The sequence below is a fragment of the Toxorhynchites rutilus genome, chromosome 2 (assembly GCF_029784135.1).
Source record: "Toxorhynchites rutilus septentrionalis strain SRP chromosome 2, ASM2978413v1, whole genome shotgun sequence".
Classification (NCBI taxonomy): Eukaryota; Metazoa; Arthropoda; class Insecta; order Diptera; family Culicidae; genus Toxorhynchites; species Toxorhynchites rutilus.
Genome location: NC_073745.1, coordinates 343,710,021 through 343,722,880, shown reverse-complemented (window position 1 = coordinate 343,722,880; position 12,860 = coordinate 343,710,021). Strand labels below are relative to the sequence as shown.

The following is a 12,860-nucleotide window of genomic DNA, read 5'->3' as shown; positions in this document are numbered from 1 at the left end:
TAAATTAAGGAGCTCACAAAGAATCTGTTCAAAATGCATTTGAAAATCTTTGTATTGGTCCTCCTGACGATTGGATCGTATCAATGCATGCTTGTGAATGGTTATTCAAATTCGTTGATCATAAATTTATTGCTTCACTGGAAGCAACCACTGCAAGTATCGTTTAAGACCTGTTGGGATCCTCAAGAGAACCATAGAATAATCAAATTACTTTTCGAAAGTGAAAGACTCAGTTTCGCGAATGCGGGAAGTTCATCCGGTTATCGTTCGGTTGTTGTGATGGATTTAGCTTGCAATAGACCATTAACCTTTTCAGGTTCCGATTTCGGTGCAACATTTTGGTTATTTTTGCACAGTAATACCGTACTGAAGAGTCGCGAAGATCAAAATAAAATATTCTTGGAATTATTCGAAACATTAGATTTAACCGTGAATAGTGAAGTTCTTTACGTGATTCAAGCTCAGGATCACTATGAGATAAGAAAAGTTTTCAAATATTCCAGTCTGCATCCATCAGCTAATGAATTATTCGGCTATTGGAAAGAGGGACACTTCATTCAATTAAACCTGTCGGCTCAAGTTAATACTATCCGTCGTTGGAATCTTCATGGTGTCAAACTAAATGCTTTGGTCATATGTGGTCCCGAAGATAGCTCAGCGACAAAAGTCAGCACAGCATTAACTGCAACGATGGCTATTATGCTCAACACAACGACCAACTTTCGTTGCATTAAAAGTTGGGATAATGAGTTACTTAACTTCCTTCAAACAGACATCAACAGTCTCGGAGTAACCCCAGACTACATGACACCGGAGCGTCTCAAATATGTTCGTTTTTTAACAGTTACCGGTCCAACGGACTATAAGTTTATTTTCCGATCCCCCAAGCTATCGTACACGGATAACGTATTTGCGTTATCGTTCCACAAACAAGTCTGGTTATCGATTCTGATGACCATCCTACTTGCTAGTATCTTACAAATGATCATTTTTCGCTTGAAAACCCAGCAATCGGAATCCAAAAACAACCTAGATGGTTTCAGTGGAGTTCTGTTGAACATGATCAGCATTGTCAGTCAACTAGATTCGCTAGACAACTCGCGATCGGTTTCCTCCCGTACACTTAACGTCGTCATGTTGATCAGCTTGATGTTCCTGTACATTTGCTTTTCTGCCAGCATCATTGCGCTTATTCAATCGCCTTCGGATAGGATTCGCACCTTGGAGGATCTGCTGCACTCAGGAATGCAGCTGGCGGCTCAAAACAGCTCCATTAACTTGAACTTCATGAAGGTGAGCATACCTTGTTTGCATGTTCATGTTTTATATTTTTATCCGAAACCGTCGCAGATGGAATCTGAACTCTACAGAACGCAAATTTACAAACGCATTGCATCGACCAATGATTTCGTGCCCTTGAATGAAGGAGCTGATAGAATTCGTGCCGGATTGTACGCCTTTCATGGCGTAACCAGTCAGGTTTATCAATACATGAGCGAATATTACGGCGAGGACGAGAAGTGTAACCTACAGACGATCAACTTTCTTCGTCCCTTGGATGGCTATTACGCAATCGGTAAAAAATCGCCATTCTTGGAGCATGTGAAGATTGGGTGTGATGATATGAAGGAACCAATCTTGAGTATTGATTGGTAACAATGTTGATTTTTTTTAGGTTGCTGAAGCTACAAGAGTTTGGATACCAGGGACGTGCAATCGCTACTAGTTATACCCGAAAACCGCGTTGCATTGGAGATAGTGTATTTGTGCCTATTTCAATGATAGACGCTAAATTCGCAATCGAACTTGTGGCCTTCTCGATGGTGCTAGTATTAGCGATCCTAGGATGTGAGATGTTAGAATTTCGCTGTCATATACTTAAGAGATCTCGAATCTGGATAGGAGAAAAATCACTGATAATGAAAAAGCGGATCATAACGAAACATACATGAGCATACATTGTACACGTTCCAGGTGAAGCAGGGTTTTTAAATCCTGAATTTGGCTTTAACATGAATAGAAATAAATGTGATTTGTCCCTCAAGCTTGTTTTATTTCTGAACATAAAGGGTGTGTCACATCAAATTGCATCACGGAAAAAACGCTGTAGAAATTTAATTTTTAGGAATTATATCTTCAGCTTTCGCTTATAATCAGGTAAGAGTGTATAGATCACGTTGGCCATGCTTCACTGTCAATTTTTCGTAAATTTGGAAAAATGTCGTCGAACGAAAAAGAGCGTCGTGAATCAATCCTGTGCACTCATTTCGAGAATCCGGAGTTGTCACATCGGGACATCGGTAAGATGCTGGGAATCGTCCAATCCACGGTCAGCAGAGTACTAAAACGATACTTCGAGAACTTAACCATCGACCGGAAGGTGAAGAACGGCAAAAATGGATGCTCCGTCAGTAAAAAAGATCACAAGCGCGTAGTTAAGCAGTTTAGACGTGATCCGAGAAGTTCGGTCCGGGATGTCACCAATAAGCTGAATTTGTCAAGTTCATTCGTCCAGCGGACCAAGCAGCGAGAGGGCCTGCGTACATACAAGGTTCAGAAGGCTCCTAACCGCGACGAAAGGCAAAATATGGTGGGGAAGATGCGAGCCCGGAAGCTGTACACCGAAATGCTGACGAAGCCGCATTGCCTGGTAATGGACGAAGAAACCTACGTCAAAGCGGACTTTCGTCAGCTGCCGGGCCTGTTGTTCTTCTCCGCAGAGGACAAATTCAGCGTTCCGGAGGAGATTCGCAAGCAGAAACTATCCAAGCTTGCCAAAAAGTACATGGTGTGGCAAGCGATCTGCTCTTGCGGAAAGCGGAGCGCCCCCTTCGTGATGACCGGCACGGTAAACGGGCAGGTTTACCTTAAGGAGTGCCTATAGAAGCGCTTACTACTACTATTGAAGCAGCACGAGGGCCCGACCATCTTCTGGCCGGATCTCGCTTCGTGCCACTATTCAAAGGACGTGTTGGAGTGGTACGAAGCCAACGGGGTCACCTTCGTGCCAAAGGAAATGAACCCGCCCAACGCGCCGGAGCTTCGCCCAATAGGGAAATATTGGGCGATTATGAAGCATGCCCTCCGGAAGAACCCAAAAGTTGTCAAATCGGAGGCGGACTTCAAGAGAAAATGGATTTCTGTTCAAAAAAAACTACAACCTGACGTTGTACAGAACCTTATGGACGGGGTAAAGAGGAAGGTGCGACCATACGGGCTTGGGCTCGAAGTATGAATAACAAGAAAATGCCAAAAGTTGTTTAATAGTTTTTATTTTACTGTCTAAAATTTTCAAAAGGATTGGTCTACTGGGCGAATTTCTACAGCGTTTTTTCCGTGATGCAATTTGATGTGACACACCCTTTAACATATTTTTTTGCCACGGCGATGAAAACGATTCATGCCTAAAGGGCACAATGAAGGTTACTGCAGCTGCTCGTCAAAATCTTCTGTACCAACGTCCAAATAGAGGCAGTCCAAAGTCCTCTGGAGAGGCTCAAGAGTTGGTAGGGAAGTTCACTACATCGATCACCACCAGCAACGTCATTCTAATGAACCATTGCCACGTAACTTCGGTTAAAGATCTAAACGTATTTCGTCTGGACTGGATGAACCTATCCGACATCTGGTAGAAACCGTTTACTGCACACTGCAATCAGGTGAAGCTTTCCTTTTTACTTAGTGTCGATCAACACTTCCTCCCTCAATTGGCCATCTTTGTGTTGTTATAGAATAACTACGTCCACGAAACAATCATCAGATGAAAATCGATTCATGGCCGAACGAAGATCGATTCATCCATACAACCGCTCTGCTCGGCAAGGAACATCGGGCTATTGTTTCAACAATGATCATATCAACTGTCTTCGCTGTCCGGTCTGCTGAACAATGGAAGAACAGAAAGAATACGCCTAAATCGCTTCTACTGTTTAATTTGAAATTTATAGAAACCATAAAACATGTAACATACACGCGATTGAAACCCGGCTTGTTACAGCTAAAATGCTAATGAGCCTAAATAAGTAAACAAGTGATATATATCATAAAACACTTCCTCGCTCAGTTCTCTGAAGTTTTTCAAGATGGTTTGGGTCACTGCACCAAAATCAAAGTATTGTATATTGAGTTACAATTTAGATTAGTTGAAATCTAGAGTGTATTCGAACACCTCTCAAATGAGTATATTGTATAGACACTTTAGATAATTTCATTTATACGTGTATTCAGCATTCAGCGGGATAAACATACTGCTGTCAGAGTAGTTGGTTGAAATAAACTTTCTTTCCGACTTCGACACCCACACAAGTCACACGCTGTTTTATTGTACTCCGAAGAATTTGATTCAGTATCATTTAGTAGTTTCCCTCGGATTTCCTTCGGTGATTCGGAACACATTAGTGGCGACGAGGATAAACAAGAAACGATCAGCAACCGTTTGGAAGAAGCAGCGGCAGTTTGGTTATCCGGGAAAATAAATACGGTAAAACTTAACAAAGAATTGTGAGCCAAATAAATTTTTGGTAAAGTATTGTGCGACCATTGTTCAGTGGTGACAAACGCTTTTGTAAACCAATGCGCCATTTGTTTTTGGCGGACGTATTTCTAGCAAAGGAATACAATTAACACAACTAAACCTTTTAGAAAATGGTTTTAAAGAAAAAAATTTCATTGTTTAAGTTATTAAAAGTGGATTTTGCTTTTCTTCTGAGTTTGGAAGCGCCTGTGAACAATCGTAAAATTAACCGGCAACAATCATTTTTATCGACTAGAAGTTTGCCATTGACATCGCGGAGGAAATTTTGCTGAAAATCGGTTAGTTCTCGCTTTTGGCATCGGGTGAGTGTGGCAGTTTATAGACAACTAAGAGAAGTTCAAAACAGACATTCGAGTGTTTTCGAGCAAGCAGCTTATTTTGACTGACTTTTATATTTTGACTTGGAGCGCATGAATTTGTTTTCTATAAAATTAATCTTATTTATAGAAAACAAATTCATGCGCTCCAAGTCAAAATTAGTTCTTAGTCCCTGCTTGTTAAGTGTGTCTATTGAAAATGATCCTGTAAAGATGGAGATTGATAGTGGCTCTTTTGTATCAGCGATGAGCAATTAGTTGTATTTACCGGTTCCAGGTTGAATGTTTCTGGGGATGTTGAAGTTATTGTTGAATGCCAAGTGAAGAAAGTGAAATTGAATCTTTTGGTTCTTGACTGTGATTACCAGTTTGTTCATTTTCTGGGTAGACCATGGTTGGATGATTTTTTTCCAACTGGAGATATGTTTTGGTGATTCAATACCAAAAAATTATATTACAGAAATACAAAATAACGCACTTGCTGGAGTAAAATTAAAGTTTTCTGACGTTTTTGTCAAGGATTTTTCTGCTCAAATAAATCATTTTGAAGCAGATTTGGTTATGAAAAGGGACATTACAATTTTTAAGAAGGCAAATGACGTTCCCTATCTTTCAGATTAAAGAAAGATAAGGTTATAATTACTATTCTAACTAGTGAGTGAAGGTGTCAAGAAAAACAATGATCAAAAATTAGTAATTGACTACAAAGTTTCTATTAACAAGGTAATTATACCGAATGCCTATCCATTGCAATTTGCCCAGGGTCTCTTTGCAAGATTAGCTGGAAGGAGCGTGGTTTGTGCATTGGATTTAGAGGGAGCGTACACACTCCTATCAATGTTATATTTTCAGAATGTAAGGAAGTCGTGAAGCTTACTGATTATATTTTGCGTTTTCCTGGCAGTATCACATATGTTGGACGAATTTTCTTCAATGATCAAAATTAGGGCACAATATTGTCGCAACTCAATGTTTAAACTATAATAACTATAACTATTTTAAATGCGAAACAGAACATTGATTAGGAATGTGACAAATCTTACGATAAAATTTCCAAAAATCATAACGTCATTCGCAAAGTATCTTCTAAACATTCTTCCATTGTAGAAAACAAAGCAGGTAGGGGAGGACGGGATAATACGACCATCCTAAACATAAAGTACAATTAAATACATAAAATATGGCATATACGTATATCGCCTTTCATTATGTCAGCATCGATCTTTAGGTTTTTTTTCCGCAATCACGTTGACTTCCAAAAGTTTTTCTTTTTATTTCATAATGTTCTATGATAAATTAAAAAAGGTATGAGAAAGGTGCTATTAAAATCATGACGGGACAAGTTGGCCACCACTAAGGGTGAGATGGCCACATGAAGTGACTCGTGATTGTAGAGTGTAGAGTATGATTGTTTCCGGCAAAATTGTGCTACATATCAAGGTCGTTGTATTTTAGATTAAGCGTAACAAAAGTGGGATGTGTTATTTATAGGTTATAGGTACCCAGCAAACATTAAATCGTATAACTTTGCACATGATAAGTTACATATAATTTCGTATCAAATCACAATCGCATAAAATATCAATCAAAATATCGATCATATATATCTAAAATCGCATAAAATGCAAAAATACGATTTTCCATGTCATCGATGGATTGAGTGGTAACGTTGTCGTATCAAATCGCATATCAGTCCAAAAAGCATCGCATATATACGGCTTTATATGCGTATAAAATATGGCATATACGTATATCGCCTCCACTTTTGTGTGTATATGCTAGTTATCTGCATCATATATCATACAAATGTGTCTTGGTTGTATGTATATCGCCTCCAATTATAGCTATTCATACAACTTAATGTTTGCTGGGTAACTACCCAGCAAACATTAAATCGTATAATTTTGCACGTGCTAAGTCTTACAAGAAATCAGAATAAATCATAATCGCATATAATATCAATCAAAGTATGTATCGTGTATATTTGAAATCGCATAAAATGTAAAAACTCGATTTTATATATCATTATCAAATTAAGTCGCAATTCGGTATAATAAACATCAGTTTTATGATGTACATTGTCATAAAATATATTTAATCCGCATCATATGCGTATATTACACTGACGCAGTTTGTGTGTCGTATAAGCGTATAATTTAAATCGATTTAATACTGCAGTAAATCGTGTTGCATGCTGAAGAAAATCATGAAACAGTAAACCATATTAGCTCCTTATAAAGAACATATTACATCATATTGAAATGTCAATGAAATGCTTTAAGGTGAAGGTGGAAGCTAGCCACAAATGGCGCTCATTTATTTCATCTCCCTCCCTCACCCCTCGCCAGAAAATCAAAAATTTTGCGAAACAGTGTGAAGAAAATTATCGTTTTCGCACACTTCCCATCAAGTAATATCAACCAAATTCTAATCGATTACTCACAAGATGTTAAATCTTCATCTGCTGTTGCACTGTATAGTGAAAAACGTCGGAAAACTCGGGCAAGTGCTCTGAAAGTTAAATTTTCGTTTTTCAATATGCGGCAATGGTTTTGTTTGTATTGGTGAAAGCATCCTTATTTTTTCGACACTGATGCCAGACAACACCATCGAAACAGCTATAAAAACCACTCAATATAAAGCTATTCCTGAGTCATAGCGTTTCATGTCATTAAAATCAATAGAATAAAATTTTGTTGATATCAATACAATTATTATTTTTATGTTTAATGGGTCTATAATGTAAGTTTTAGCAACTTTAACATTGGGTAAGAAAATTGTATTGCAGAGCTCGGAACACTGCCACGGCTGCCTATGCTTTTAAAAACAGTAAACGGAAAAGTATTACATTCAATCAAAATGCCTCGGCCAATGAAGAGAAGGGTTAAGGCTTTCCAACGTGAATATGTGAAAACAATACGATCAACGAAGGAAAATATTAAGGAGTTATCAACATCGAGTTACTATGCAGAAGAACTTGTTAATACCAAAAGTGCCCCAATTCGCATGTGTTATAAATTTGCTCATGTTACGCTCGCGTATAATCAGAATTTTACTTCATATGCAAAAGCACCTTCTATATATATTTATATTTGCAATTGTTCATCGGAACATATCGTTCATACATTTTACTTTAGTATTGAATTGTTTTTTTTTCAAATGTATTCTAAGACTCGTGTCAGTGAAGCGCATCACAGACTGATAAGTGAATTGATCTATTTACGTGTGCTTTGCTCTTCTCTCACAAACACTATTACCCCATGAAAACATGTGCTTCTACTTATACTACTACAATGGCTAGCTTCCACCTTCACCTTAACATTGACAAGTTTCATTTCATAACAGCAATGAAGGTGCGTTTATGGAAAATCTCATCTCTTACAATAGTGGTACCTTGACCCCCCTATGAGTCAAGCAAAAGTGTCTCTATAACTATATAAAATGCTTTAAAAACATACCGTTTTCTATACAAACACGCTCACACGGCCCATGTGTTCATTATTGTAACATTGGTTTCACAGGATATGTCCATATTCACCACTAAAACACTACATTTCTTGCAAACAAAATAACAAATCGGTGCTCGTCGCGGTGCTATCCATACGCAAAGATGGGTATACATGATTTAGTGTAATGCAAAACACCAAACTAATGTGTTATAATTGTTCAATAGTTGATTGTTTCAATAATCAAGAGAGTGGTCATCTTACCCCGGGTGGCCGTTTTCCCCCGCTATAAGTTCGTGTGGCAAACTACCGTTCTTCAAAAAAGAACGACCGTTCGTTCACTCTTTTTCGCGAACTAGTTCTTTCGTACCGTTCTCGAACGGTTTGCCCATCTCTAGTTTATTTGCAACAATCGTGGCGAAAACAGTCAGAGCAACTACACCGAGAGAAATAATTAGTAAATATAACGAATTTTTTGGTAAATACTACCAATCTATAGTCATTTTCGACCGTACTAATAAACACATATGTCAAGCAGAACCATGATTCGGAAGCCCAATATCGGCTACATTTTCTCGCCGAAAATGCACGTATCAGAATTATATCCTTATTATACCTCCGTATTGCCTTATGGGAACAATGAAAATGGTTAATACGCGCTTCTCTCACCAGTTTTCAGATATGACAATATCCAAGCTTACTATTGTTATCGAGTAAAATATACTAATCTCTGGTAGGGATGCGGGTTTGTTGACAATATGTACAAAAAATTTGTACATTCTACTAATTTTGCATTACCAAATGTATTTGGTAGTTTTCGACCGAGGTTTTTTCTAAGTGTACGCTCGATGCTTTGTTCGTACTGCCAGCTTCATTCCGGAGCGCAGAAGTTAGACACCGCGAGGCACTTCGTATATAACCGATTCGGTAATTAAAATATCTTCTCCCTTCTAGAGAGGAAGATAAACGTTGTACCGAAGACCTCCAACCATCCCAACGTTCCCAGCTACGATCGATAGATATTTTTCGGCCAAATCTCAAATGGAGGATCTACTCAAATAATTTCGTGGCCAAAACGGAGGTGGAGCTGATCGCCTGGGCCACGAGCTGCTGTACCTACCGACATCCATTTTTTAATCGGCTATGGCTTAGGTCGACTGGCAGGATGTAGAATTTTTTTTGCAAAAGTTTTAATAAACGTTGGATTAAGGAAAATTTGTTCTATCAAATTATCTTTTACAGTTTTGTTTCATCGCCATCCAAAATTAGTTCATTTTTCCATGCATGCGTTACATCTACGCTTGTTGCATGATGTTTTGGTTATGTCGAAATCTAACAGTACTTACTGCTGGAGCCATCTATTGACAAACCTCGGGAACTTAACTACGCACTTTATAAGTAAAATCAGGGAAATATAGATGACGAGTCGATACGTAAGATACGGTGCTCAACAACGAAAAGGTTAGATGAAGAAACGGTGAGTTTTTTATGTAGGTGTTGGACGCGTCACACACTTCAGCCTAGTAGACCATCACTTAGCCTTACCGCTAATGCTTGCTTTAAAGGACTAACCAGTCATGATTGAAAAGGTAGACTCTCTTGACAGTCTCACTCCTGTATAATCCTGAAACTATTGATTGACCTAGGAATAGCACACGCAGTAGACTCCACATGAACCTTATCTGATTTTCTTGATCTTCAACAATTCGTTGTTTCATCTGACTGAACTAAACTATGGCTACAATTCTGTGTTTCAATATTTTTCATAATACTCAATAAAACTCCGCACAATTTACATATTTAGAAACATGAGGCTGGGAGCCAAGTATGTAAAACATGAAAGTAATCATGAAGAATGAAAAACAGCGTTCGATAATTTTAAAGCATAACGATTTGATCTGTTTACTTTGGAGCTTTGAGCATAACACAACTCAATAATGAGTCATTGAGTAATGTTTATTTTCTCACTAGGGATTAGCGTCATAAAAGCATAAACGTGGTGCACAAATGTGCAATCAATCCGAATGGGAACCTTATTACAGCATTCTTATTGCCACCATCAATATGTCTTCATATGCCTATCTCACCCAGATGGTTAGCGAATGAGAATAACCTACTAACAATGCAGGTAGCCTCAAAAGGATGCTACAACTTACAACTTAAATGCATTTTTATTCAGATGTTTTGCTATTTGCATACATATTTTACAGTTCAAGTGACACAGTCTGGGCTTTACATCTTTGGTTCAGCTTTTGGATTTAAAATCATACTGTTGAGCAAAAGTTCCTTATTTTTAATTTGACAGTTGTTCACCATTTTAATGGTATTGTTTGAAAGGATGCTACAACTAGGTAGCTTTTCTTTTATACCCGGACCTCGACAGAATACACAGGTCACGTGAGATAGGTATATTAATCTCTTCTATCAAATCATTCACAGTATATAAGGTATCTTATATAGTGTTGATCTTCATTTGTTAAGCAAAATGTCATCCCATAAAGAGCAACTGAAACAAAAGTGCGGTAAACTGGTGAACAATTCGTTCATATCAGACGTTGTGTTCGCGGTCGGCAAGGAAGGAACTTTGATTTACGGTCACAGTGTTCCTTTAGTGCATTTCAGCGAGGTGTTCCGCTCGATGATCCAATCCGATGGACGCAACAGACGCAAGCACAAAAGTTCATTTATTGTAGACGACGTTGAACCGGACATTTTTCTGGAAATGTTGAACTTCATCTACTGTGATCACTGTGAGATCACACAGTTAAATGTGATGGGCATTCTTTACGTCGCGGATAAATACAAGCTGTACGAACTGGAACGAAGATGTGAGAGTGTCCTCACCGAGAATGATTGTTCCGGCGCCATGCTGGAAGCGTTCATCAACTCCCACCCAACGTGTTCTCGAATGACAGAACTGTGTCTAAACCAAATATGCACTAATCCGCTGCGTGTATTCAGGCACCCGCTGTTTATGAACCTACCTGCTTGTCTCTTCAAAAAGATCGTGGAACTGAAAAGTATACGCTGTTCGGATTACCAATTGGTTGATGTCATCGAGCGCTGGGGAGCACACCAACCCGAGTGTGTTCGAGATGAAATCAACGGCATCGAGCAGATTATCAAAGATAGAATCGACAATGTATCTTTCAATAGAGAGTATGGCGGAAAACAAATAAGCATGCTGAAATCTGATGTCTCGGTACCACGATTCAACGGTCAACTGAAGGCATATCGTGATTTGTACTTATATGGCGTCGGGGTATATGCTGGGATTAGTCAACATTGTTCCGAGGGAAACGTCATCATACAAATCAGTGTAGGTGGAGATCACGTAGTGAAAGAAAAAATTGAAATTGAGCCGTCGGATGATGACCATTCGAGCGTACAAGACTGTTTTTTCAAACGGATACGGCTCTCCGAGGGCCAAAAGGTGGATATAGATGTGTCAATGCCTACGGATTTACACTTTCGTCAGTTTGTGTGGTACAGCTGCACTCGGGAAGGAATGCGTTGTATGAAAAGTGATGATTTTGAACTACAGAACAGTGATAGTAAGAACCAACTATCTCCGATAGCGTACTTACTGTATGATACCATAGACTAGTGTTAGGATAATGATGATAGTTACCTCATAGGATAAAAAGAAATAAACATCACCTTAAATTATAGTCAATTTCTTTTTCTTTTCACATCTCAACTCATAATGAACAATTAAGGATTGTGAAAAACAGTAGAACCTTTTAGAAACATGTAGCCTGCACCATTTACGCATGTTACACGGAACAACAAACCGATGTGACGACTATGAACTTCAGATGCTGTAACTTCGAGTCATAAAATAACGCTATTGTTTCTCTCGACTGGCAAGCCACTTTGGTAGATAACTCGGTAGATTCAGCTATGTCAACCTTCTGCGGTAAACTATTTGATGTATTCGATGTGCATTTCCCGCGTGTACGACGGAAGCCTGACGTATCAATGCGAAAGCCCTGGTGGACTGCCGATCTTCGCCATATGAGAAATGTGCTTCGTAAAACAAGAAAACACTTCAAGTCGAGAGCCACGGTTGACTGTATCACTCTTCGCATACAAGAAATGTATAGAAATAGCATACACGGAACATCTCGCTGAAACCCACAGAATATATATATATATATATATATATATATATATATATATATATATATATATATATATATATGCACAGAGTACAGCAGAATCTGAAGCAAAATCCGGCATCCTTCTAGTATGTAAGGTCTCTGAAAACGGATACAAGGATACCACCCATATGGAATTTAACGGAGCAACTGCTAGCTAGCACAGGGATGCCCGAGATGTATATCCAGGATGCTTTCGGCATATAAACATAAATATTTCTTCAATCACATTTTCACTCGAGGAAGTCCAAAAAGCACTTTCTCAAGCATTGTGACTCCTCATTGGCTTTTCCTTTTGCTTGTCTATTCAATAAGTCACTCTTTGAGAAGACATTTCCGAAGATTTGGAAAGTCGCTCGAATTGTTCCGATCCGCAAATCGGGCAGTACTCATTGCGTCGAAA

The 12,860-nt window shown here is 38.7% G+C and overlaps 2 protein-coding genes across 3 annotated transcripts; both read left to right on the top strand.

Moving 5' to 3' along the window:
* The first annotated feature begins 152 nt into the window (after window positions 1-152).
* On the top strand, window positions 153-1,969 carry LOC129769332 (uncharacterized). 2 transcript variants are annotated; one of them, XM_055771537.1, is made up of 3 exons: window positions 153-1,293; window positions 1,351-1,613; window positions 1,676-1,969. In XM_055771537.1, the coding sequence occupies exons 1-3, from the start codon at window positions 280-282 to the stop codon at window positions 1,950-1,952; spliced, it is 1,554 nt and encodes a 517-aa protein (XP_055627512.1). In that variant the 5' UTR covers window positions 153-279; the 3' UTR covers window positions 1,953-1,969. The 2 variants fall into 2 exon arrangements, with proteins under 2 accessions (XP_055627512.1, XP_055627511.1); XM_055771536.1 differs by having other exon boundaries at window positions 153-1,613.
* An 8,672-nt stretch (window positions 1,970-10,641) lies between these two features.
* Window positions 10,642-11,928, top strand: LOC129770986 (BTB/POZ domain-containing protein 3-like). The gene is made up of 2 exons (XM_055774206.1): window positions 10,642-10,703; window positions 10,758-11,928. Exon 2 carries the CDS (start codon window positions 10,783-10,785, stop codon window positions 11,902-11,904), a length of 1,122 nt encoding a protein of 373 aa, XP_055630181.1. The 5' UTR covers window positions 10,642-10,703; window positions 10,758-10,782; the 3' UTR covers window positions 11,905-11,928.
* Window positions 11,929-12,860: the final 932 nt, after the last annotated feature.

Excerpts from the sequence above, each read along its gene's own strand:
- LOC129770986 (XM_055774206.1), top strand. The coding sequence starts at position 10,783 with ATGTCATCCCATAAAGAGCAACTGAAACAAAAGTGCGGTAAACTGGTG.
- LOC129769332 (XM_055771536.1), top strand. The coding sequence starts at position 280 with ATGGATTTAGCTTGCAATAGACCATTAACCTTTTCAGGTTCCGATTTC. Across the intron at positions 1,614-1,675 it reads TTGGAGCATGTGAAGATTGG|GTTGCTGAAGCTACAAGAGT; the intron begins GTGTGATGATAT and ends GATTTTTTTTAG.